Raw genomic sequence first — 24944 nt, 5'->3', positions numbered from 1 at the left:
TCGAAAGATGATGTGCCTGCCAGAGGTACAAGAACTGTCACTAATATCTATTAAAGATGTTATATGGCTATATTAGAACCTTCAAGATTTGATGAAACTGCTTAGAATATTGTTGAAAAAGGGCAATGCAAGCAGAAATGGAGATGATACACAAGAATGACACATGGGAACTGGTTGATAGGCCAGTCCAGAAAAGAATCATTGGTGTAAAATGGATTTTCAGAACCAAGTACAATGCTGATGGGTCATTAAATAAGCACAAGGCAAGACTTGTTGTGAAAGGATACAACCAACAGTATGTGATAACATTTTGGAATAACGTATTTTTATGTATTGATTATGTATTTATTCTGAGTATGATCCTACTAATTTGAGCTATTTATGATCTTTTATCTCATAGGGACTAAATTAAGGCAAAAGCAAAATTAAGGGCCAAAAGTGTGAATTTAGAGATAAAATGGGCCAATGTGCGACACAAGGAAAAGTTGGTGCCAAAAGTGCAAGCATAGATGACACAAGGGTTGAAATGCAAAAAGAAGAAACTTTATTCTATCAAACTCTATTTTAATCATATTAGGATAATTAATATTAAGATAATTATTAAGGATTATTTAATTTTATAATTTTATTTTATTTATCTTTATTTATCTTCAATTAAATGTATTTATCTTCTGGGAGTTTAAGTAGGATTAGACTATCTCCCCTAGCACTATATAAATAGGGGGTGAAGTGACTCTAAAGGCATCCATCTTTTTTTTTCTATAAACACTCTCTCCCCAAAAGTCTAGGCTTTTGTTCTTCTCATATTTCCTTTCAATAAAATCTCTATTTTTATTATATTTATTTTCTTTTCCACCACAACCATGAGCTACTAAACCCATCTAGTCGAAGGTTGTCGATATTCCCCCAAAAGTTCTTGGGGCTTAGAGTCCTCGCTGAGTATTCATCATTCTCTGCACTATCGGGCTGCCGCTTCCGTCCATTTCCCTTAAGAAGTAAGTTTTTCAACGTATGCAAAGGCAGTCGCTTTGTATGTTTTGGGATGGTTGCACAGTCGGTTCGTTAGCTTACTGCGTCAGAGGTTAGCAAGCCCAAGAGATAAAATGGCGTGGGATTCACCATTGAGAAGCGTTGATCTAGCATAAGACGATCCCACAGAAGGGATTGTTGGCTAGAGTCAGGTTCCATTAAATCGTAATTCTAAATCCTTAGAGCTGGTGGTCTAGGCATCCTCTTCCACTATAACTGGCTTATTTGGTTTGGGAATGATCATCTAAAAGCCGATGCTTGAACCCAAGGCGGAACGAGACAACTGGAGGCTGAAACCTCCCATAAGAATTTCCTTTCTCTTAACTCTATTTTTAATTTCTCAAATTTTCGATTCAATATTCTTAATTCTTTTTTATTTTATTTTTCGTTTCCAGATCCAAACCTTTAATTCTGTTATTTTCTTATTTTTTTTCCAGGAACGCAGGTTTTCTTGGGCAAGATTCTGCCTGGGATTTCATGGAACAAGACATTGTGCAAATCCAGTCCCTGAGGATTTGACCCTACTTCCCTTTTATTATTATTTTCATTATTTATTAGGGATAGGATATTTTTGGTGCTTTCAACGACCGCATCAGTATGGTGTTAATTTTTCAGAAACCTTTGCACCAGTTTCAAAGTTGGACAACTATAAAGCTTTTATTTTCCTTGGATGCTCAAAAACAATGGAAAGTGCACCAATTAGATGTTAAATCTACTTTTCTGAATGATTTTCTCTAGAAAGAAATTTTCATTGAACAATCAGAGGGGTTTAAAGTGTTTGGTGAAGAGCACAAAGTTTGCAAGCTAAAAAAGGCCTTGTATGGCCTAAAACAAGCACCAAGGGCCTGGTATGATAGAATTGATGCATATTTGTCTAGGCTTGGGTTTGATAAGAGCATCAATGAGGCTACTCTTTATGTGAAGAAATCAGAGAATGAAACCTTGCTGATTATGTCACTATATATAGATGATCTACTAGTAGCTGGTAGCAAGAAAAAGTTGATCGAAGAGTTTAAAAAGCAGATGGAGGATGTGTTTGAGACTGACTTAGGGGAGATGACTTACTTTCTTGGCATGGAGGTAAACCGGACTCAACATGCTATCTTTATAAGCCAGCAGGCTTTTGCCTTAAAGATTTTAAAAAAAACTTTGCATGACAAACTGCAAAATTGTTAACACTCCAGTGGCTCAAGGTGAAAAGCTCTTCAGCAAAGGTAACTATGAAAAGGTGGATGAGAAAGGGTATAGAAACCTTGTAGGTTGTCTGCTCTATTTGACAGCAACAAGGCCTGCCATTATGTTTGCAATCAGCCTTCTATCTAGGTTCATGCACTGCTATAGTGCAACTCACTTTAAGGCAGCCAAAAGGGTCCTAAAAAATGTCAAAGGAACTTTGGACTACGGGTAAATTTTGTGAAAACTGAAGAGCTCAAGCTGACACGCTATTCAGATAGTGATTGGGCAAGCTCTGCTGATGATATAAAGAGCACAAGAGCACATCGGGCTATTTTTTCACTTTAGGCTCAAGTGTCTTTCGTTAGAGCTCAAAGAAGCAACAAATCGTTGCTCAATCAACAGAAGAAGCATAGTATATCGCAGTTGCTACTTTTGTAAATCAGGTCATTTGGCTAAGGAAGCTTTTATGTGATTTAAATGAGAGCCAAAATGAAGCAATTGAAATAAAAGTGGACATTTAGTTACTGTTGCCATAGCAAAAAATCTTGTGTTTCATGGCAAAACAAAACACTTTAAGACCAAATTTCACTTTGTTAGGTAGGCTGAACAATCGGATAAAGTCAAATTAATCCATTGCAGTTCAGAAAATCATTTTATTGATATTTTAACTAAGCCCCTTAGTGCTACAAGGTTTGAGAATTTGAGAAGAAGTCTTGGTGTTTGTTGCATATATCCAAGGAGGAGTGTTGAACTTAGCTTGCAATGCAACGGCAAAAACGTTTTGGAGCTCAACCATGCAGCTGTTCTGTTTTATTTGACTTGTAACTAGTTTAGTTCATTTTGTAATTAGTCTAGTTGATATGCTAAGACTAGTTTTGCTGATTGGTTTGATGATATACTGATGATTTTAACTGATAAGTCAGCTTCTCTAAGTGTGCAAGATAACTACATAATTTACAATGTAATTAGTGGGAGTAATTATGCATTAGGTAATTTGTATCTTATATTTTTTACTTTAATGAAATCATTTATACAGATCAATTTGTGATCATCTTCATCAGTTTTTCTTCATTTTTATTCATTCCTTTTTGTTTTTTTTTTTCTTTCCTTTGGCTGATATCCCCAACAATTCCAGACTACTTTCTGAGCTTTTTAAGCTCGCGCGTTTGGCTTGGGAGCCTTGCATCATCCATCGAGCTTCTAAGAACAATAGGATTTATGTTAGGAATGATACGGTGATGTTTGAGATATACTTTACAATGATCTTTAGGGGGCTGTAACGTCACAACCCCATTAACGGACCATGGATCCAACAACTACGGTCAAAACATCGCAGGTAGATGAACTGTAGCTTGTTATTCTGTGGTGTACGCGGTATCACTACGCTGTTGTGTCATAAAAGTTAGACCTTAACTAAACCAGTGCTCCCCGAGAGATCATCGGAAGGTCTCAAATACCTTAATACAAGGTACCTGATAGTCATCAAGTAACTGAAATCCAAACTTCCTTGCATACTACATCTTGATCCTATGTAATCCCCCTCAAAGTTTGGGACTTTACTATAAGATAACAAAAACATAGTTAATATAAATAGCCTCTCCAGTTTGGGACTTTACTATAAGATAACAAAAACATATTTAATATAAATAGCCTCTCCTACATCGTAACTGCTTTTCTTTGTTTCCCATTTTTATTCTTACTCATTTTCATCACATTACAATACCAAGGTAAACCATTTTCATAATCATTTCTTTAATATCATATTGATCGATTTAGATATAGGTCACTTCTTCATAATCAGTTCTTCAATAGAAAATACATATATGTTGATTAATCTAATTTAGAAATGTTACTTCTTATCACTAGGAAATATAATTGAAAATTACTATACTAAACAAAATGAAAACGATGATTTCAGTAGACTTGGGTTGCCACTGCTGAGACCATTGTGTTGATTCCACACATGGAATGGCCTCGGCAAATGCGATAATAGCCATGTTCTCCCCACCGTTTGCCCCATGAGTTCTTTATGATCCAATAGGGTTGATTCCCAAGTCTTAGAATTGAAAACCCTTTTGCCCCATAACCCACTAGTAATACCCCATGGTTGATCCACCTCTTCCCACATATTATTGGGCATGACACCCCTCCTATGTAGGTTTGCATGAAGATAGCATTCAACCCAACTGTAATGTACAAAATATCAAACACGAGCATCAAATACAAATATACGTATGATTGTGTTAGTTATGTATAAGAAGAGATCCTTTAAGAATCTTCTAAAAAAGGATATAAACCGAACAAGGGTGTCGAAACTCGGAATATACATAAGATATATGCAACCTATGCTATATGAACTCTTGTTTCTTACTTATCTTAGAAAAGAACTTCATGTAACATCATGTATAATTATAGCATATTACTTTCATTGATTTTTGGAGGAAGTTAACTCACCGGCTAAAGGGCCACGAAGGACTAAATTTGCGGCAATTTGGTTTTCATCGATGGCGATGTTAGTGAAATTCACAACTTCAACAGCTACTTTCTCAGGGTTGAACTTGCATTCTTTGCGTTCCCCAGTGTAGGGGTATGCATTCTCCTCCATTAAGCCTCCTGCCTCGATCAAATACTTGTAGGCATTCGTCATTAGGCCTCCACCGCAACCGTTGTCGCACGCATCCTTATCCTTTATATCGCACTTCACGAAATGGCATCGAAAGGGAGCAGATCAAAGAAAGGTTAACAAAAGCTTTGTGGACAATGATTAAACACCGAAGCATGCAATATGAACAATAATTGAGAGAGACCATATATAGAGTATGAAATTAAGTAACTACCATGTGATCACAATCTACAAGCTGTTGTTCACTTAGATTTAGAAGCTTCCCTGTTGCAATAAAGTTGGCTCCTTCAATAGCTCCTGTGGTGCTAAATGCCCAACATGATCCACAAGTACCCTATAAATATAATTAAGCTTGGGTAAAACCGTCCGATTACTCCAGACCGGTAACCCGAATTGAGTCAAACGGTCCAAATTAAAAATCAATATTGATTCTTTAAGAGAACAAAAAAATTTACCTGCATCTTAACCTCTGTTACAGCTCCTTTCTCTCTCCAATCAAAGCTCTCAGGCAACCCATCAACCTCCAACACCTCTGCTTCACCACCAACACCATCCCTCAATAATGGTGCCGCCACAGTGGGGCCCTTGAAACCAGTGTAAAGACTCTCAAACTCCTCCTCAGATAGATCAGAAAACTGAGTTACACCATGCACAGCCGTAGGATCAAGCAGCTGGTGCTCAGCAGCCCTCACCAAGTTCTTCGCAAAGATCCTGAGGCGGTGCATGTACTCCTCCCTGGTTGAGTAGTTTTTTCCGTACGTTACCATGAAAACTCGGAACTGTTTGTGGACGTGGTTTCTCGTGAATTTGGTCTTCATAGTTGGGATATCTGAATTTTCAGTGACTTGGTGTATGGTTGGTTCTTGTGGGGTTTCGAGGAGAGCGAAGCTGAACGAAAAGATTAGGCTGAAGGTTAAGATTTGAATGGCTATGGTGGTGGTGGTTAGAGCTAAGCTTTGCCCTCCTGGTTCCATTTTTGTTGTTTTTAGGGTTTCTGCTTTTTGGTCTGTTAGCACCGTTTTGCAGGGAAGATATAAAAGAATTGGGGTTTGAGAGAAGAGCATATAGGACACTTGGACTCTTATTATACTGTGCCACATGCTTGCCATGCATGGCTGCCTCGTGTTGCAGAAATCTGCTTCGCTACCTTCTTGCTTTACTTTTTATTTTTATTTTTTAAAGGTTGATGTATGTTTTGTCTCTGAATTTCATCAATAGCGTTAATATTATTTTTAAACTTAAGATATACTTAAATTTGGATTGCATGACATATTTGGTATTTTTTTTTATAGGCTTAAGATATAATAATATAACACCGAGAACAAATAATGTTACGAAATATGATTAAAACTCATATTATCGCACGTGACAAGCATTAATATATTATAAAAATAGTTTTTTAAAATATATAAATTTATAAAATATTATAAAAGTTATTTTACGTCCAAAATGTATATTTAAATAAATGTTTATTTGTTGAAATTCATTTTGAATTTAATTTTTTATAATTTTATAATTTTTATTTTTATAAATATTAGGTTTTTTATTATCATTTTAAAATCAAAATATATAAAATATATAAAATCTAAAAATATAATATATATATAAAAATTTATAAAAATTATTTCATTTACATCGGAAATATAATGTCAAAATTTAGATGAATTTGGGCATCATAGTGTTTAGATATCCCCTTGACATAATTTTGTATACAAGTGAGAAGAAGTTTATAGGATGAAATTTGATCACCAAAATTAAAGCAAAGGTGATATTGATGAAAGATAATCTAAAGGTAAAAGTATCTTTGTGGAAAAAATTTTCAATTTGACCAAAAGAGTAAGTTGCGTCGTACGAAATCATTGGTTTACAAGTTGATTTTATCCGTAGAGTTGATTCGAATGCATAACATATTTTGCATATCAATTCTAAGGAGATACAAATGCAATTCTTCTTATGTCATCACTTCAAATACAGTTGAAATTTAATTATCTTTGACATACAAAGATGAATCTATTAAAATCTTAGTCCGAGAGGTTAAGGAATGCATAAGGAGAAGCTTCCTTGGGTGAAAATATTGTGGCAAAGTCACAAAGTCGAGAAAGGTATTTGGGAGAGCGAGGAAGTGATGAAGTAGCAACAAACACGACCATTTGACACAAGTAAATTTTGAGGATAAAATTTTCTTAAAGGGAGAAGAATTGTACCGCCTTGAAAATTTCAGTGTCGTAAAATTCTCATAAAGTATATAATTATTCATTGAAAAAAATTATAGAGTTAAACTTAGATAATTAAAGATGATGGAAGTACAGTTGTTAACTTGTGAGTAGATTGGAATTGTGGTGAAATAGGAGGAACTTGATTGAAATTATACAGAAAGAAAAGGGAGCTTAAAAGGAATTTAACCATGAAGTTAAATTAGTAGGCAAACGACATTGTTGTAGATGTTATTTTTGTTGGGCTTGAAAAATAAAGTAAGTTAAGTTCCGTAGTTGGTGGGCTGGGTTTTGTGGCTAATGAGCTAGAATCTATTCCGTCTGAACTATGAATCATACGTACGTGAACTAAGAGGCGCCAAAGTTTGTGCTCTCGAACACTCTCCTATGCTTAAGTCTGTATTTTGATAGAGAAAAACAAAATTAAAGATGATAATAAAGTTAAAGAAAAAAGGTGTGGGAAAGGTCCTAACTGAGAAGAGATTAAAGCTTAGCATTTATAGTTAATTCATGGGCTATATCATATGCTACCCATTCACTATTCAGACCCACTATTTTAAGAGTTCATTTTTGTGTCGACCTCTTGAATAATGTAGAATCTTCCTTTTGTTATATAAGAAAGAGCATTTGTGCAATGTATATAGATTTTTATAAAATTTTAAACTACTGAGTTTATTATTATTTTGAAGGTGGAGCTCGTTTCGATCTTGACTGAGTTGTTGAATAAATATTTTATTAAGTCATTTGGGTTATTAAATAAATCAAATAATTTCTCTTTTTCTTTTATTGTGTTGGATTAATTTACTTTTGAACAAAAACAACTTTTTTTTTAAGAAGCCCCCACTAAGCAATGTTTTCACGAAGTAAAATGTTGTTCAAAAAAGATTTAATATATGTGGAGTGTCTCGCATTTTCGGATAAATTAGAGCCCAAATAGAGGTGGCGTCATACTGAGAAACAACGCAACGTCGCAACGACACAACGACAAAACATAACCAAAGCAGGGACGATGTTGCGATGAGGAGACTCTCGACGATGTGATGGTTTCCCAAATTAAAGCAGTTGCATGTTAGACTTTTAGCAGGGTTGCTTTTCCTAGTTAAACTCTGATTATATCAGAGATATTTTAGTATGATTAGACCTCTAATCTTAGCCTATAAAAAGGGTCTTTAGTAATCTTAAAAATGAACAACATTGAATAATATTAAGGGAAAGCTTTGAGAGAGCTTTGAGGAAATTTTGTGTTTTAGTTAGAGGGCTTTTTTTTGGGGTTTAGGGCTTGTTTTTTAATTTGTCCATATTGTACTCTTTGATTATTTGCTCATTAGTGAAGTCTCATTTTCTCATAATTTTTTATCCTCTTTATTGAAGGAGTTTTTTCACATAAATTTGTGTGCCTAATTTTTCTCTATTCGTTCTTATTTGTCGTCCCCAACAAACTGATATCAGAGCTTGGTTATGATTTTGAAAATAACCCATTTAGAGATGGTGATAATGAGATTTGATATCGAGACGTTCGATGAGATTACAAATTTCAATTTATGGCAAGTTTGGCTGATGACAATTCTAGTTTAAAACTATTTGAAGAAGGTTGTTACGAAGCAAAAGCCTACGAATTCGAATTAGTCAAAATGAGATGAGATTGATGAGAAGGCTTTATCTACAATTTAGTTGTATCTCACGAAGAATGTGTTGCAAGAGGTGCTTATGGAAAAAACGACATCTACCTTATGGAAGAAATTAGAAGTCCTTTACATGACAAAGTCTCTAGCGAATCGATTAGTGTTGAAACAACGTTTGTACATGTTTCGTGTGCGTCTATTAGGAATCACATCAGTGAGTTTGTTACTCTCTTGAATGACCTGAAGAATGTTGAGGCTAGTATAGAATATGAAGATCAGACTATGCTATTGTTGTGCTCTTTACCCCATTTATATAAAACTTTTAGGGAGACCTTAATTTATGGCAGAGATAAACTCTCATTCGAAGATATAAAGGGAAATTTATTAAGTAAAGATAAACTCGACAACGAGTTAGGTTTGAATAGCAAGTCAAGTGGGCAAGCATCGGTTTTGGTTGCAAAAGGTAGACAACAGTCCAAGGATTCAGGTCAAAGTAATTCTAGGTAAAAATTAAAGTCGACGAATCGAGATAAGATATGTGGTTATTGCAAGAAGTTAGGTCACATTAAGGCAAAATGTTATAAACTACAATACAAAAACAAAAGGGCTACCAAGAGTAACGAGAAAGAAAAGCAAAAGGTTGAGGTAATCGATACTAGTGTGGCTAAAGACAAGGGTAATAATTTGTTGCTGGTATCTACGATCTAAAGGTCTAAACTTACATCCAAGTGGATCCTAGATTCAATGTGTTCTTACCATATGTATTCCAACAATGAATGGTTCTTCACACATAGTCCAGTTAAAAGTGGAGTTGTGCTTATGGGGAATAATTCATCCTGTAAAATAATCATTATTGGTACCATTCAGATCAAGATGCACAACGGGATCATTAGGACAATATCAAATGTCAAGCATGTGTTTGATTTAAAGAAAAATCTTATCTCCCTAGGTATTTTAAACTCAAACAATTGTAGAATCGTCATCGAGTCAAGCAACATTAAGGTATCTCGTGGAGCTCTCATTCTGATGAAAGGTTAGAAAATCGACAATTTATATATTATGTAAGGGTCAACAGTGACCGACGCAACAACAATTACGAAGGTGGAGCTGAAACAGTCGCCACATCACAATGTCACAACAAATTCTATCTATTATATAATTAGAGTCAACACGATTGTAGCATATGCAACTTGGTCATATGAGCAAGAAAGATATAACCGTTTTAAATAAGAGAGGTCTTCTTCCAAGAGGAGTTGGAAAGTTATCTTTCTACAAACATTGCATTTATAGGAAGCAAACATGAGTTAGCTTCAATTCTGCATAACACAGGACGAATGACGCTCTTGACTACATTCACTCCAATTTATGAGGCTCAACTCAATTCACCTCAAAAAGAGGCAACAAATACCTCCTAACATTTATTAATGACCACTTCAATAAGGGTAGGGTCTATTTCTTGGAGCACAAGAATAAAGCCTTCGAAATTTTTAAGCAGTGGAAGACCTTACTAGAGAAGTAAATTGGGAAGTCTATAAAACAATTAAGGATAGATAACGGTCTCGAGTTATGTTTAGTTGAATTTAATGACTATTGCAAGCGAGAAAGAATCGACATCGCACAATTGTCGGTACCCTATAGCAGAATGGTGTTGTAGAATGGATAAACATAACTCTACTTGAGAGAGCCTAGTGCATACTTTTTAACGCAGGTTTAGGAAAGGAGTTTTGAGTAGAATTCGTTAACCTGGCAAGCTATTTGGTGAACCGGTCTCCACATCGAGTATTGGATAGAAAGGTTCCTAAAGAGATATGGCCAGGTAACCTTTTATTACTCTAACCTTAGAGTTTTCATTTGTCTTATTTATGCACGAGTTAGTGAGAGAAAGCTTGAATCTAGGGCTGTGATATGTATATTTCTCGATTTTGTTGTCGACATAAAAGGTTTTAAGTTATGGTGCCCAAAAACTGAGAAATAAATGGTTAGTAGAGATGTTACTTTTGATGAAACAACGATGTTTCGCCCGAAAAAAGGGTCGCTTGATTTTATCGACCTACATCGCGACTAAGAAGCTCATAACGTCGTAAAGAATTTTGCACTTAAGTCAAATTAAAATTTCTTCGGATAAGTAGGAGGATACTGAAGCCACCCTAGATCAGTTAGAAACTCTTTTTGTTTAACTAACATCTCTTACATTTCAACTACGAAATTATAAGTTAGCTCGTGATAGGGAAAGAAAAGAAATCAAACCACCGTAGAGATTTTGTCATGGAAATCTGGTGGCATATGCTCTAAGCGTTGCAGAAATCATTGATTCAGCTGATCCTTCAAATTAGTTTGAGACAGTTTAGGCTCTTGATTCTAGCAAATGGCTTGTGATAATGGAAGAAGAGATGGAGTCCCTACAAAAGAACGAGACGTAGTAACTTGTGAAACCACCCACTAGAAAGAAGATTATAGGTTGCAAGTGGGTGTTCAAGCAGAAAGAAATGATCGAATCCAGGTGATACTAGATATTAGGTGAGGTTGATCACAAATGGTTACAGTCGAGTAGAGGGAGTTGATTTTCACGTTGTTTTCTCTCCTATTATCAAACATACATCCATTCGGGCGTTATTAGCCCTTATTGCATTAAACAACCTTGAATTGGAACCATTAGATGTGAAGACTGCACTCTTTCACAGTGACCTAGAGGAGGATATTTATATGTAGCAACATGAAGGCTTCAGGAGTGAATGTAAGAAAGATCATGTTTGCCTTCTACAGAAATCGTTGTACGGGCTAAAGCAGTCTCCTCAGCAATAGCACAAAAAAATTGATTCTTTCATGTTAAGCATTGGTTTTGTTCAAAAAAAGTATGATAGATGTGTGTATTTGCATCGTCTAGATTCATACTTAACTCTAAGTTTGAGATGAAGGATCTCGATGCAGTTAAGAAAATTTTGGGAATGGAAATTTCAAGCGATAGACGCTTTGAGAATTTTTTTGTCACAACAAAATTACATCAAAAGGATTCTCAAGAAATTTGCAATGCAATATTCAAATCCGGTTAGTACTCCTTTAACTACACACTTTAGACTTTCAAATTCAAAGTCATCACAGACCGAAAACAAAGAAAAGTACATGTCCAAAGTTCCCTACTCCAGTGCAATCGAAGTTTGATGTACGCAATGGTCTGCACTCAACCTGATATTTCACATGTTGTTAGTGTTGTAAGTAGATATATGGCTAGACCCGACAAGTTACACTAGTAATCAGTTAAGTGTATTCTCAAGTATTTTAGAGGCACATCCAATATTTGTTTAGAATTCGGGAGAATTTTAGAGGGTCTAGTTGGCTATGTGGATTCCAATTATGCAAGAGACTTATGTTGTGAAAGTAAACATGTAACTGTTTCCTATGTATTTGAACAATAAATAAATAAAGTTGATTTCACATTTCACTATTATATCTTTTATGTTTTTTCTTTCATGTTTTTCATGCATAGTAAAATTGTGACAAACAAATATTAGCTTATTAATTGTCTAAGTTCAAACTGATGATAAGTGACATTATACGAATGTTTACATTGCAAGGAAGACAACTTACTTTAGTAGATAATCTAAATGAATCTATAATCTCATAAAAGAATCAAAGTAAACATTTGATTCAAATACTTTCAAGGATTATTATGTTGTTTAAAATTCCAATTAGGCAGGTGACTAGTATTGACTATCGAAGCGGTTAACTCCACGGGTAGAGACATAAATGTATTCATTGGATTGGACTCAATATGAATTAATTCTAAATCCATTTGTGAATTAATTCACTTGTGGTGTTCATGGTGTGATTTACCTAAATCCTAAGTTAGTCATTGACCATACGTATGTAACTCATGTGTTTTGATATAAGTGAAGGTTTATACTCTACATATGATTGAACCGATAACTGGTATGATGGGTACATGACTTATGTATGGCACGACTTTACTAGCAACAATGGAAGTCAAAACTCAATTAAAGAATTAACGATATCCTCTAATTGACATTGTATGAATTGATAAATATGGAACGTGGCCACGAATTGTTTGTTCTCGAAACCAGCTGAATATTTGTTAAAATATAAAAATTATTGAAAATTTATTAAAATAATTCTGAAACAAAGTGAATCGCAACGTTTGTCTTCAACACCTCTTTTCACCTTACCTATTTTGAACGTTCCTCTTTCTCGCCATCATTCTATTCATCAATGAAAACAAAGGGAAGGATCCTAAAATACTTCTGCGTTTATGGTAGAAAGAATTTATAGAATATTTTAGAGTCTCCAATGGCTCATACTGAATTAGTCTAACATCAACTACATCACCGCTTGCTATATAATCCATCTTAGAATATCGAAAAGAAATTGTAGACACCAAATTTCATCAAGCTTTACGATAGACTTATTTTAATCCAATTTCAATTTTTTACTTTCAAAGACTCAATTGGTTACTAAAAACAATATTATTTGGGTTAACGAATTTGGCCCATTTTTATTTGCTTGAATAGTGATGAATAAAAATGCTTTGGGCTTTGACCCATTAGTAAATAGTTCACAAATTTACAAAAAAGGTCCAAAACTTTTCAAAATTTCAAAAAATGCCTATAAGTTTTAACTATCTTTCATTTTGTCACTAAAATGCATGTAAACGGACAAAACAGGCCGTGGCCTCTTGTTGACTCGTCAGCTGCGGCCTGCACAGGATAATTGCAGGGTCGCGGGCGGATGGCTCCTAGCAGCAGTACCTTCGGCAGTACCTTCATGCTCCTTCTATATAGCCGAAACGTGAAATTGAACAGAGGGGGGAGATTCTTTTTACGGAAGAAAAAGCAAACTCCATGTTCTCTTTCGGCCACTCAACATCTCCAACCATCACAACCATATTTGTCACTTCCTACTACCTCAACACAATAGCCCACCACTACCATCACCACCCACAGCAGCCTTCATCACCATCGGCCCCACCAAACTCTAAATCTCACCTCACCAGCGATACCCGACGACCCTTTTACTCCAAACTTGCCGAACATCAAGGTCAACGTTTCGAGCCAATAATTGCTTCACCATTTGTGGTGTTCAAAAACATGTCAGCAGATCCCATTTTTGATGTCTCGATGGAAATAATGGCATTTAATTTTAAAATGTTTGTAAATATATATCTTTCAGCTCATTCTGTTCGACAAGAAAATATGTTTTAGCTAATACCATATTATTGATTAATAATCTGCCATCACTGGTATGTATTTGATTGTTTATGATGTTGATTCTCCTCAATACATTGAATTAAATATAGCTTTAATTAATTTTCAAAATAATGAGGCACTGTTCCCCATCAATGAATTTATTGATGTTACTACCACATACCTTTTTTTCGAGCAGAGTGAATTCACGAGTTCTTATTAATAAAATATAAGTTTTTGGTATTTTTATGTACACCGAAAAATATTGAAAATAATTTTATTTTAAAATTTAATTTACCCGGAAAATAAAACCATTTTATTATATGTGAATGCTTCGAGGGATCATAATTAAATATTAAATTTTGTATTTCTAAATTTTGAGTTTTTTACAATGCGTAGTTAATAAGGTATCAATTTTTGGTGTCGAAGGGGTGTTATAATTTTCCCTACACATAATTAATTCTTGAACTTAATTTTTCTCTAGATTTCAACATGGACCTTAAAATTGTCTTTTTTAAGGAATTTTAGAATTTCTTTATAAAATATAATTTTATAGCTAACCAATCACATCTAGCCAAAAAGGTTGGTGGCGACTCCGAACAAATTGAATTTATGTATTTTTATATATTTATTTGAAATTTTCAAATTATGATCAAATTGAGAAATTTATAAATTTTGAGAGTTATTTTTAAAAAAATTATGGCTAAATTGATATAATATGTAAAAGTTTAGGGCTATATTTATTATTATATTGATTATTTTAACTGTCACATCAACTTGTGGTTTGTGATTTTAACATGAATTACTAAAATGACCGAACTATATAATGTGAGTGCTTAAATTATAATTTTTTTTATTTTGAATGTCTAAAATAAAAAAATTAATAATTAGATTACTATCTTTATAATTTACCCTAACTTTTTATATATAAAAAAGAAGAAATATAAATTAATTATAGCATAAAAAAACAGCAGCCCATTAAAATAAAGAATTCAATAACCTAATTTCATCTAAAATTTATTGATTTTTTTAATAAGACTCGCTAGAGATTAATTTCAAGACTAATGTGGCTTAAAGCATTTTAAATTTACATAAAAATGAAATATTGTTGTAGATAGAGTTTTAGCTCGATTGGCATGAATATTATTGTTAATACAGAAGGACAAGGAATCAAGTGTTTTAAAGTGCATTGTCCTCTTATTTGTAGGTTGGGGTGTACATTTATAATAAAAAATTACAATTATAGAAAGTATATAGTTTTGAAAAATAATATTTATGTTAAATGATAATTACAAATTATTAAAATTAAATATTTTAAAAATGTATTCATATTAATTAATAAAAAATATTAAAATGTGTTGTTTTAATTAATGAAATACATAGCAAAATTATTTTTTTAACAGCATATTAAACTATATATCTATCTCTTATAATTTCATTTTTTATAATTGGGGAATAATAAAACAATTTCATATTTTACCTTCCATGATAATTATGACTTCCCTTTTGCCTCGAATAAGAGTTGAATATATTATTATTATTATTATTATTATTATTATTATAAAAATAGGACAAAGTTGTTCAGATTAATCAATAATCAACAACATTATTTCAAATAATGATAATAAAAGAAGACTAATGGCGATGGTTTTGAAAGTTTAAACTCCAGGGGTCATATCAGGATCAAAGGGAACGCCAGTTTGTGCCAGCCATTCGTCGGAATTCAAAAAGACACGAGGAGTCCATTTCATGGCTTCATCCATATCGATTTTCTTGATAGCTTTCCATGTGACCCTGCCCTCGGTATTGGCACCGGGTCCCCTATTTTGGAACTCGGCAAAATAACCAGTGTCCAGGCCTACGGTGCCTTCCATGGGGGAGTAACCCTCTGGTGTAATGATGTCATCGATTTGACATTGCATTATGACAGTTGTAGCAAATTGTTTCCAGGGACGACCAAGGTACGTCTTGTTCTTGTCCTTCACCGGGAGGTAGTCAGGGGCGCCCGAGATGGTACAATTTTGAAGCACAATAGCTGTGTTAGTTTCTTCTTCTTTCTTTCCATGTGCTGTAACCATGTTGTGTTGGTTTTCACCTGGCTTCCTCACGACGATCTGACAGTTTTGGAACACACTCGCCGCATTCCCGAAAATGAAGTCCACCGTCCCGCTAATGAGACAATCCCTATAAAATTGTTTGTCTCTATGAGCGTAAAGGGTGTCTTGGTACCCAGTGAAATGACAATTAAACATGACGACCTTATCACAGGATGCCCTAAAAGCCACTGCTTGATGACCTTCGGGTCCTGCTGAGTTATCGAACCCAATGCCCTTGGCCATGAAACCAGCCCCATCCACACCTACAATATTTCACAAACATACATACTAGTTAGTCACCTCACCTCACCACCAAAACTTATATGTATATAATACTACTTACCAACAGTTGCAGTGTTGAATGTTTTAACATTATCCTTACAGCAATTAACGCAGTTGGTGATGATGGTCTCAGTTGGGCCATCACCAAGGAACATAACATTAGTCATCTCCTTGGTCACGATGATTTTTTCCTTATAAGTACCAGCCTTAATGTGAATAACAAATCGATCGCAACTATTCAACGGGACTTCAGCTAAGGCCTCTGTGATGCAATCATATTTCCCACTACCATCCTTAGCGACCACAACGTTAGGTGCCGAATCCATTGATTTTTCCCGAAGTAGTTTCCTCTTGAGCTTGAATATTGAGCTTGAATAATACTTGAATATTGAGCTTGAATAATATGTCATTGAAATGTCCTATTTATACTACCAAAGTAACCTCTTCTTAACAAATTAATGACTATTTTTAGTTAATTATTTGCAAGGGGCGGAGGGTTTATAGATTTTACTAGAGTTAATAAAATAAAATACAATATTTAAATTATGGAAACAAAATACAAATTTAAAATACATATGAAATGTAGAATTTTATGTATTTAACACAAATGTCAAATTTGTAATGAATGTTAATTATTATATAATAATTCTCATTAGTTACAGTTCTCTATCCTCATTTGTGCCAAACAATATACTGTCTTCAAATATTAATAATTAAGAAAGAGTTGAACTTTATGTATTGGCCTGATAGTTAGGGTGTTTATTCTCCTAGATGTGTTCTCGATTCGCACTAATCATGTTGCTGTTAAGATTTTACTTTCCTATTATAATTTCACCAAAAAATAATTAAAAAATATCTATACACCATTATTATTAATAAAATAAAATAAACATTAAACTTTATCTGAATATGCAATCCCATCCATATTTTGTTAATGGTAATTCTTTTATACACCATGCATCTAAAAAATTACAATGGGCTTTACATATTAATTACTTTTTAATAAATTATTCATGAGTAATTATCTTGTTTGTAAATTTATTAAAATTTTAATAAAATATAAATATATTTTCATATATTTAATTATTAAATATAGTTAAGTTGGGTGTCCTTTATTTATTTATTTTGTTATTAATTTCTAAGTTCGTAGAAATTTAATTATATGAATTTTATTTAATGTCATAATTTTTTTTAAAATGTTCACAATATAAAATCCCATATAAACCCATGTGATGGCCTGGGCTCGAATTGCACTTGTTGCGTTGGTTGTTCGGGCTTTGCCCTATTATTGTAATTCACCAAAAAATATATATATAATCCCATATATTTGAATTGATTATATAAATTCACTTAAATTATGGATATTATTGTAACATTTATATGTTTGCATAATAAAAATAAATTAAAAATATTAATATTATTATCAAATTTAAATTTATTATCATATTTTTTGAAATTATTTATGTATCCTTTTATATTTTAAAATTTTATATATTATTTTTGTCAACAATAATTTTTTTTTTTGTTTTTAGATATATTTTTAAAAATATTTATGTATTTTTATATATTTCTTTGAAGTTTTTAGAATTAGGATCAAATCGAGAAATTTGTAAATTTTGAGAGTTGATTTTTTTAAAATTTTGAATAAATCTATATAATATGTAAAAGTTGAGAGTTAAATGTGTTATTATGCCAATTTTTTAACTACGGTTTGTGATTTTAACAGGAATAACCAAAATAATAGAACTATGTAACTTAAGTGCTTAAATTGTAAATTTTTTATTTTGGATGCCTAAAATAAAAAAGTTAATAATTGGATGACTATCTTTATAATTTACCCAAACTTTTTATATATAAAAATGAAGAAATATAAATTAATTATCGTATAGAAAACACAATCACCCATTACCATAAAGAATCCAATTACCTACTTTCATTTCATCTAATATTTATTGATTTTTTTAATAAGACATGATAGAGATTTGTTTGTGGCCTAAAACACTTTAAATTTACATAGAAACGAAATAGTGTTACTGATATCCTAATTCAATCCAATTTAATTTAACTTTTTAGTATATAATTGAGAAATTTAATAAAAAACCAAAGATAAATTATAAAAATAGTTGTTTTTATTTGCCTCGAATTACGTTTTAATCACTTATATTTGAAATATTACGTTTTAATCATTTACGTTATCGTTTTGTTACGAAGTGGTCACTCTTGTAACAGCTCAATTTTCAGTAGTGTCAGAATAGTGATTTGAGATCACTAAAATCGATGAAAAAGTTAGAAAAATTTATTAATTAATAATTATAAGTTAAGTGTGATTTTAGAAATATTTTTGAATTAGTGAATTTTGTGATTTAAAAGAAATTATTAGGTAAATTGGGTCGAAAACGAGGTATCGAGACCTCGATATTATAAACTGAGCCGTAAATATTTTTATAAATATTTACGGAGTGTCAATAGGATAATATTAAAGTTTCGGTAAGAAATTTTAACGTTTCGATAGTTAATTATGAAAAAGAATTAAATTGGAATAGGGATAAAAGTTTAATTATAGATTAAAGAAAAGTTAAAAGGACCAAATAGGCAATTATGCCTTTTTCCAAAGTTGAGGCAGCATAAGTATAAAAATATGAGATTTTTATGTGTTAAAAAAATATTATTATATTATATTATTATTAATATATTATATTATATTATATATATACATAAAACAAAAGAAAGAATAGAAAAAGAAAGAAAAGAAACAGAATAGAAGAGACGAAACAAAGAAAGAAACAGAGAGCAAAACGGGCAGAGAAGGAAGGAAAGAAAGAAAGAAAGAAAATAGGGGTTTTGAAGCTTGAAGTTTAATTTGGTAAGTCAAATTAGCCCTTTCCTCTTAATTATAATATTTTAAAAGCTTTAAAACAAAGTTTTGATGGAATTAAGTTGATATTTTGTAAGTTCATAGGTTTTCAAAGTATAGTTTATGTTGAATAAATTGTTGAATTAGGGATTTAATTGAATGAGTTTTAAGTTAGAATTAATAAAGGGATTAAATCGTAAAAGAAACTATAAGTTTTATGTTTTAGGGACTGAAGTGGGGGAAATTCGGAATTAGGAAAATATGCTGAAATTTTGATAGTTAAATTTAAGTTTGGATGAAATTTGAATAGAAATAGAGTGTGAATTAAATTAGAAAAGTAAATAAATTTAGTTAGGATTAAATTGAGAATAAGGAAGAAATTGAATAGAAACTCAATTATTTATTATAAGTAGCGCTGAAATTAATAGTATAAATTATTATTTTCGTAGCTAACAAAGAACCCGAGGCATCGGCATCAAAAGGAAAGGAGAAAGTTATCGAGGACTAAAACGGGAGAATTACGGTTTGTATTACTATAATTCAAGTTATTTATTATTAAATGTTAAATTTTAATTTATGTGTCTAGTAATGAAATGTGAGGTAAGTATTATTATTATTATTATTATTATTATTATTATGAGTGGGAATTAAATTGAATAGTTGATATGAAATAATATTTGAATTGTTTGTTGATTGAAAGCGGGAAATGAATTTAAATCGAATAGTGACCGATATTAAATTGAATGGAAATGTATTGAGTTGTGAAAATATGTTAATTGCGGATTAATTATTGATTGAAAGGTGGAAAAATGATTGAATTGAAAGTGTGAGAAATTGTGATTGAATTGGGATTATATGTGATTTAAATACCCTATTAACTAGCCGGGCTGAGTCGGATATAGTTGGCATGCCATAGGATTGGAAGAGTTCAGGGATACTTCGACCTCGAGTCGATGAGACACTGGGTGTCACTATATTTCTTCGGATAGATTCGATGAGGTACTGGGTACCAACTTTCTTCGGCTTGGCCGATGAGACACTGGGTGTCAACTATTGCTTCGAACTATCCGATGAGGCACTGGGTGCCATTCTGGTGTGTTTGGTTGGATCCATGTATCCGCCAAAGTCCGAGTTTTGTTAATAGGGTAAATGATGAAATGATAACCGAACGACTTGATCGAATGAGCTACTGAAATGAAATGAAAAAGTTGAATCGTGAATTGAAATGTGAAATGAGATTGAGAAATGAACCTAAGGTTCATGATATGTTCAAAGTCAAATTGTGGATATGTGATATTGATTGATAGATTGCTATTGTTGAAATATTGAATTAAAATTTGTATATAAGATTTATGCATTACATATTTATTATTGTTATAATTTGAATTATAGTAATACCACTGAGTATGAATTACTCAGCGTACGGTTGTTTCCGTGCGCAGGTCGATAGAAGTCAAAGGTCCCGGTTCAGCATCCAGATTAATCCCGACTTCAACAAAACTTGGTGATGTATTCTTCCTTTGGTAAAGGAGGCATGTACATAGGTTGTGCATAAATGTCATTATGTTTTAATATAAATGGTTAGTTAAGATTATGTTTTGGTGTTATATATGTGTAAATGGTAACTAATTCAAAGAAGCAGTTTCTTTGACAGTAGCAGTGACGTGAATGTGAAAAATCACCATAAATAGTAGAAATGGAATTAGAGAGTGAATGATATATAGAATTAAAGCTTATCAAGTCTAATTTTACATGAAAGAAACGTTGTAGGAAAAAGAATTTTATATTCTGAGATATTAGAGTTTTAGTGAGACGGGGTCAAAACTGTTTTTGGAGTCCCCTGTTCTGAGTTTAGAAAATCATTAAAAATGGTACAAATATAGTTATGAGTTGAAGTTTATATGTATAGAATCCTTATTGAGATATTTTCTGTAGAAACAAGTAATAACTTCATATGACAATCCTACAATGAGAAATTTTATTTTTAGTGACAAGAGGTCAGGGCAGTCAATTGGTGAAACAGGGCATACTTTAACTAATAAACTGTACTAATTGGCTAGACCAAAAATTATGAAATTTTTATGGTAGGAAGATATACGAGTATAGTTTCAGGGAAAATTTACAGAATTAAATTTCGAGTTCCGTATCTCGAATTATAAGTAATTTAGTAACTGCTACACAATTGGACAGATTTGCTGTAAATTGTTTGATACGTCCGGTAATGCCTCGTAACCCTATTCCGGCGACGGTTCAGGGTTAAGGGGTGTTACAACTCTACTGTTAAATTACGTTATCTCCCTAACAACAGTCCTACTTGGCAGTCCAAATGAGTTTTAAATGCCAATTTGGATGTCAAATTACTGGGATGAAAATAAATTTTTAATTAAATAAATTTAATTTGAAATGCCACGTAAGACTGTCTTAGTGGAGCTTAATAGTAGAGTGACCACTTCGTAACAAAACAATAACGTAAATGACTTAAACGTAACAATGTAATATAAAGTAAATAAAAGTGACTATTTTTATAATTTATCAAAAAATCAAATGGATATCTCTTACAGATAGATTTTGATGATGGTGGTATGAAATCTTGGCTAGAAATAAACATCATTTAAACCTAAAATGAAGAATAACATTAAAAGAAAATATAAATTATAGAGTACAAGTACCACATGGAAATAGGTGTAGTACAGTATAGAAAGTATATACTTTTGAAAAATAATATTTATATTAAATATTACGTTAAATACTATATTATGAATTAAAATAATAAAAGTATTGAAATTATATCTATATTAAATAGTTTATTATAAATTAAAATAATATTTCCGTTAAATGATAATTAAAAATTATTAAAATTAAATATATTTTAAAATATTTTTAAAATGTATTCATATTAATTAATAAAATATATTAAGATGTATTGTTTTAATTAATGAAATACATAACAAAATTAATTTTCTTTTTTGTTTCAGAGCATATTAAACTTTATACCTATAATTTCATTTTTTTTTATAATTGGGGGAATAATAAAACAATTTCAGATTTTTCCTTCCATGATAATCATGACTTCCCTTTTGCCTTCAATAAGAGTTGAATATATTATTATTATTATTATTATTATTATTACAAAAATAGGAAAAGGTTGTTCGGATTAATTAATAATCGACAACATTATTTCAAATAATAATGATAATAAAAGAAGATTAATGGCGATGGTTTTGGAAGTTTAAACTCCAGGGGTCATGTCAGGATCAAAGGGAACGCCAATTTGTGCCAGCCATTCGTCGGAATTCAAAAAGACACGAGGAGTCCATTTCATGGCTTCATCCATATCGATTTTCTTGATAGCTTTCCATGTGACCCTGCCCTCGGTGTTGGCACCGGGTCCCCTATTTTGGAACTCGGCAAAGTAACCAGTGTCCAGGCCTACGGTGCCTTCCATGGGGGAGTAACCCTCTGGTGTAATGATGTCATCAATTTGACATTGCATTATGACAGTTGTAGCAAACTGTTTCCAGGGACGACCAAGGTACGTCTTGTTCTTGTCCTTCACTGGGAGGTAGTCAGGGGCGCCCGAGATGGTACAATTTTGAAGCACAATGGCTGTGTTAGTTTCTTGTTCTTTCTTCCCGTGTGCTGTAACCATGTTGTGTTGGTTCTCACCTGGCTTCCTCACGACGATCTGACAGTTTTGGAATACACTCGCCGCATTCCCGAAGATGAAGTCCACTGTCCCACTAATGAGACAGTCCCTATAAAATTGTTTCTCTTTGTGAGCGTAAAGGGTGTCTTGGTACCCAGTGAAATGACAATTAAACATGACGACCTTATCACAGGATGCCCTAAAAGCCACTGCTTGATGACCTTCGGGTCCTGCTGAGTTATCGAACCCAATGCCCTTAGCCATGAAACCAGCCCCATCCACACCTACAATATTTCACAAACATACATACTAATTAGTCACCTCACCTCACCACCAAAACTTATATGTATATAATACTACTTACCAACAGTTGCAGTGTTGAATGTTTTAACATTATCCTTACAGCAGTTAACGCAGTTGGTGATGATGGTCTCAGTTGGGCCATCACCAAGGAACATAACATTAGTCATCTCCTTGGTCACGAGGATTTTTTCCTTATAAGTACCAGCCTTAATGTGAATAACAAATCGATCGCAACTATTCAACGGGACTTCAGCTAAGGCCTCTGTGATGCAATCATATTTCCCACTACCATCCTTAGCGACCACAACGTTAGGTGTCAAATCCATTGATTTTTCCCGAAGTAGTTTCCTCTTGAGCTTGAATAATACTTGAATATTGAGCTTGAATAATATGCCATTGAAATGTCCTATTTATACTACCAAAGTAACCTCTTCTTAACAAATTAATGACTATTTTTAGTTAATTATATGCAAGGCACGGAGAGTTTATAGATTTTAGATCAACCAATAAAAAGAATTAATAATACAAGGTAATTATTAAAATTTTAAATATTTTATTTTAACATTTATAGATTTTACTAGGATTAATAAAATAAAATACAATAGTTTTTGTTTTTAGAAACTACTAATTTTTTTTCAATTGTAAAACCCTAATAAATAAGCAGAAAATTAAATTACATAAACCATTACTAATATTTAAGGCTCAACAGCAACTTATTTTATCAATACAAATTTTATTAAAATTTTGCAGCCACAAATTATGATGTTGCAATTAATAAGGATAAAATTAAATTACACAAAAATGAAAATATATATTAATGTGATTTAAATTATGGACAGATATAATTTTGTGGTTTGAAAGGCAAATGTTACGTGTAAGTTTAACATTTTCTTATAGAGAGAAAGAATATTAATGGTAATTGAGCAATATTCTTTTTTTGTAGAAAATAAAATCAGTACATAACTAAATTTCCAGGAGGACTAATGTCCAAGCCCCGCTTTATCCATCCAAATGTTTATGTGGCCTCCTTCGGTAGACTTAGGCTTCCTTTGGTTTGGCTTTTAATGTCACTGAGGTACAGTTGGGGGAAAAATATGGTGTCAATCTCACTGGTATGCTATTTGGTTCAGCAGGTCAGTCCAGTGAGAAGGCATCTCCATCACGCTGGTCAGCTGAAAATCAGCTGGAGATTTCAACACTATGGAGATTTCAGCTGGAGATTTCAACGGTTGGTATTTTTAACAAACAAAAATACCCTTACTGTTCTGCCTCCAATAATATTTTACCCTCTTTCCATAGGCTATGCAGCAAAATATTACAAGTATTAGGGACACAACCATTTCTCATCATCTCATTTACAATAGCATTTGCTTCAGATAACTTCCCTTTACGACAGTAGTCGTGCAGTAAAGTGCTAAACTCATTCGGCAAGCAACATTTTTCAGGCATTTTATCAAACAACTCTCGGGCAAGCATTTAGAGACTAACAAATACTAACAATATTCAGAAGCACAATAATAAAATGTATTTATCACCCAATGCTAGGGTAGGATCGCATTCACTCACTGCAGCTTTTTCTTCTATCTTCTCTTTTCTATATCCAAAAAATTTTGCAACAAAAATTAGCACATATATGCTTCAAATAGGAAAGGTCAAATGAACTGCATTGTGTTTCTGCATCAGAAATAAGTGGGGTGCTTGGCAAAAATAGGTTAGGGCTGCAAACGTGAAAACAAACAAGAATGATGTTTAATAACAAAAGCTACTTCACATGCATTGCTCTCTGCTAAAACAGCTAGCAATGCTTGAATGTAAAGCTGCAATAAGATGGTTAGGTTTTGGATGGGTTAATAGGAATTCATGAAGAACTGAAACTAGTTAATTGAGAGAGCAGTAGGAATTACT

The 24944-nt window shown here is 32.7% G+C and overlaps 3 protein-coding genes across 3 annotated transcripts; all 3 read right to left on the bottom strand.

Annotated features, from left to right (window-relative positions):
• Positions 1 to 4009: 4009 nt before the first annotated feature.
• LOC107915798 (probable cysteine protease RD19D) lies at positions 4010 to 5853 on the bottom strand. Its single transcript, XM_016844988.2, has 4 exons — positions 5284 to 5853; positions 5043 to 5162; positions 4660 to 4903; positions 4010 to 4391 (listed from the first exon to the last, which is right to left on the bottom strand). Exons 1-4 carry the CDS (start codon positions 5800 to 5802, stop codon positions 4120 to 4122), a joined length of 1155 nt encoding a protein of 384 aa, XP_016700477.2. The 5' UTR covers positions 5803 to 5853; the 3' UTR covers positions 4010 to 4119.
• A 9534-nt stretch (positions 5854 to 15387) lies between these two features.
• LOC121222517 (pectinesterase) lies at positions 15388 to 16627 on the bottom strand. Its single transcript, XM_041103493.1, has 2 exons — positions 16298 to 16627; positions 15388 to 16217 (listed from the first exon to the last, which is right to left on the bottom strand). Exons 1-2 carry the CDS (start codon positions 16560 to 16562, stop codon positions 15517 to 15519), a joined length of 966 nt encoding a protein of 321 aa, XP_040959427.1. The 5' UTR covers positions 16563 to 16627; the 3' UTR covers positions 15388 to 15516.
• Positions 16628 to 22179: 5552 nt separating this feature from the next.
• On the bottom strand, positions 22180 to 23415 carry LOC107961212 (pectinesterase). The gene is made up of 2 exons (XM_016897410.2): positions 23101 to 23415; positions 22180 to 23020 (listed from the first exon to the last, which is right to left on the bottom strand). The coding sequence occupies exons 1-2, from the start codon at positions 23363 to 23365 to the stop codon at positions 22320 to 22322; spliced, it is 966 nt and encodes a 321-aa protein (XP_016752899.2). The 5' UTR covers positions 23366 to 23415; the 3' UTR covers positions 22180 to 22319.
• Positions 23416 to 24944: the final 1529 nt, after the last annotated feature.

This window comes from Gossypium hirsutum, chromosome D10 (assembly GCF_007990345.1).
Source record: "Gossypium hirsutum isolate 1008001.06 chromosome D10, Gossypium_hirsutum_v2.1, whole genome shotgun sequence".
Lineage (NCBI taxonomy): Eukaryota > Viridiplantae > Streptophyta > Magnoliopsida > Malvales > Malvaceae > Gossypium > Gossypium hirsutum.
Note: the sequence above shows the minus strand (reverse complement) of the source record. Positions and strands in the feature narration are given on the sequence as shown.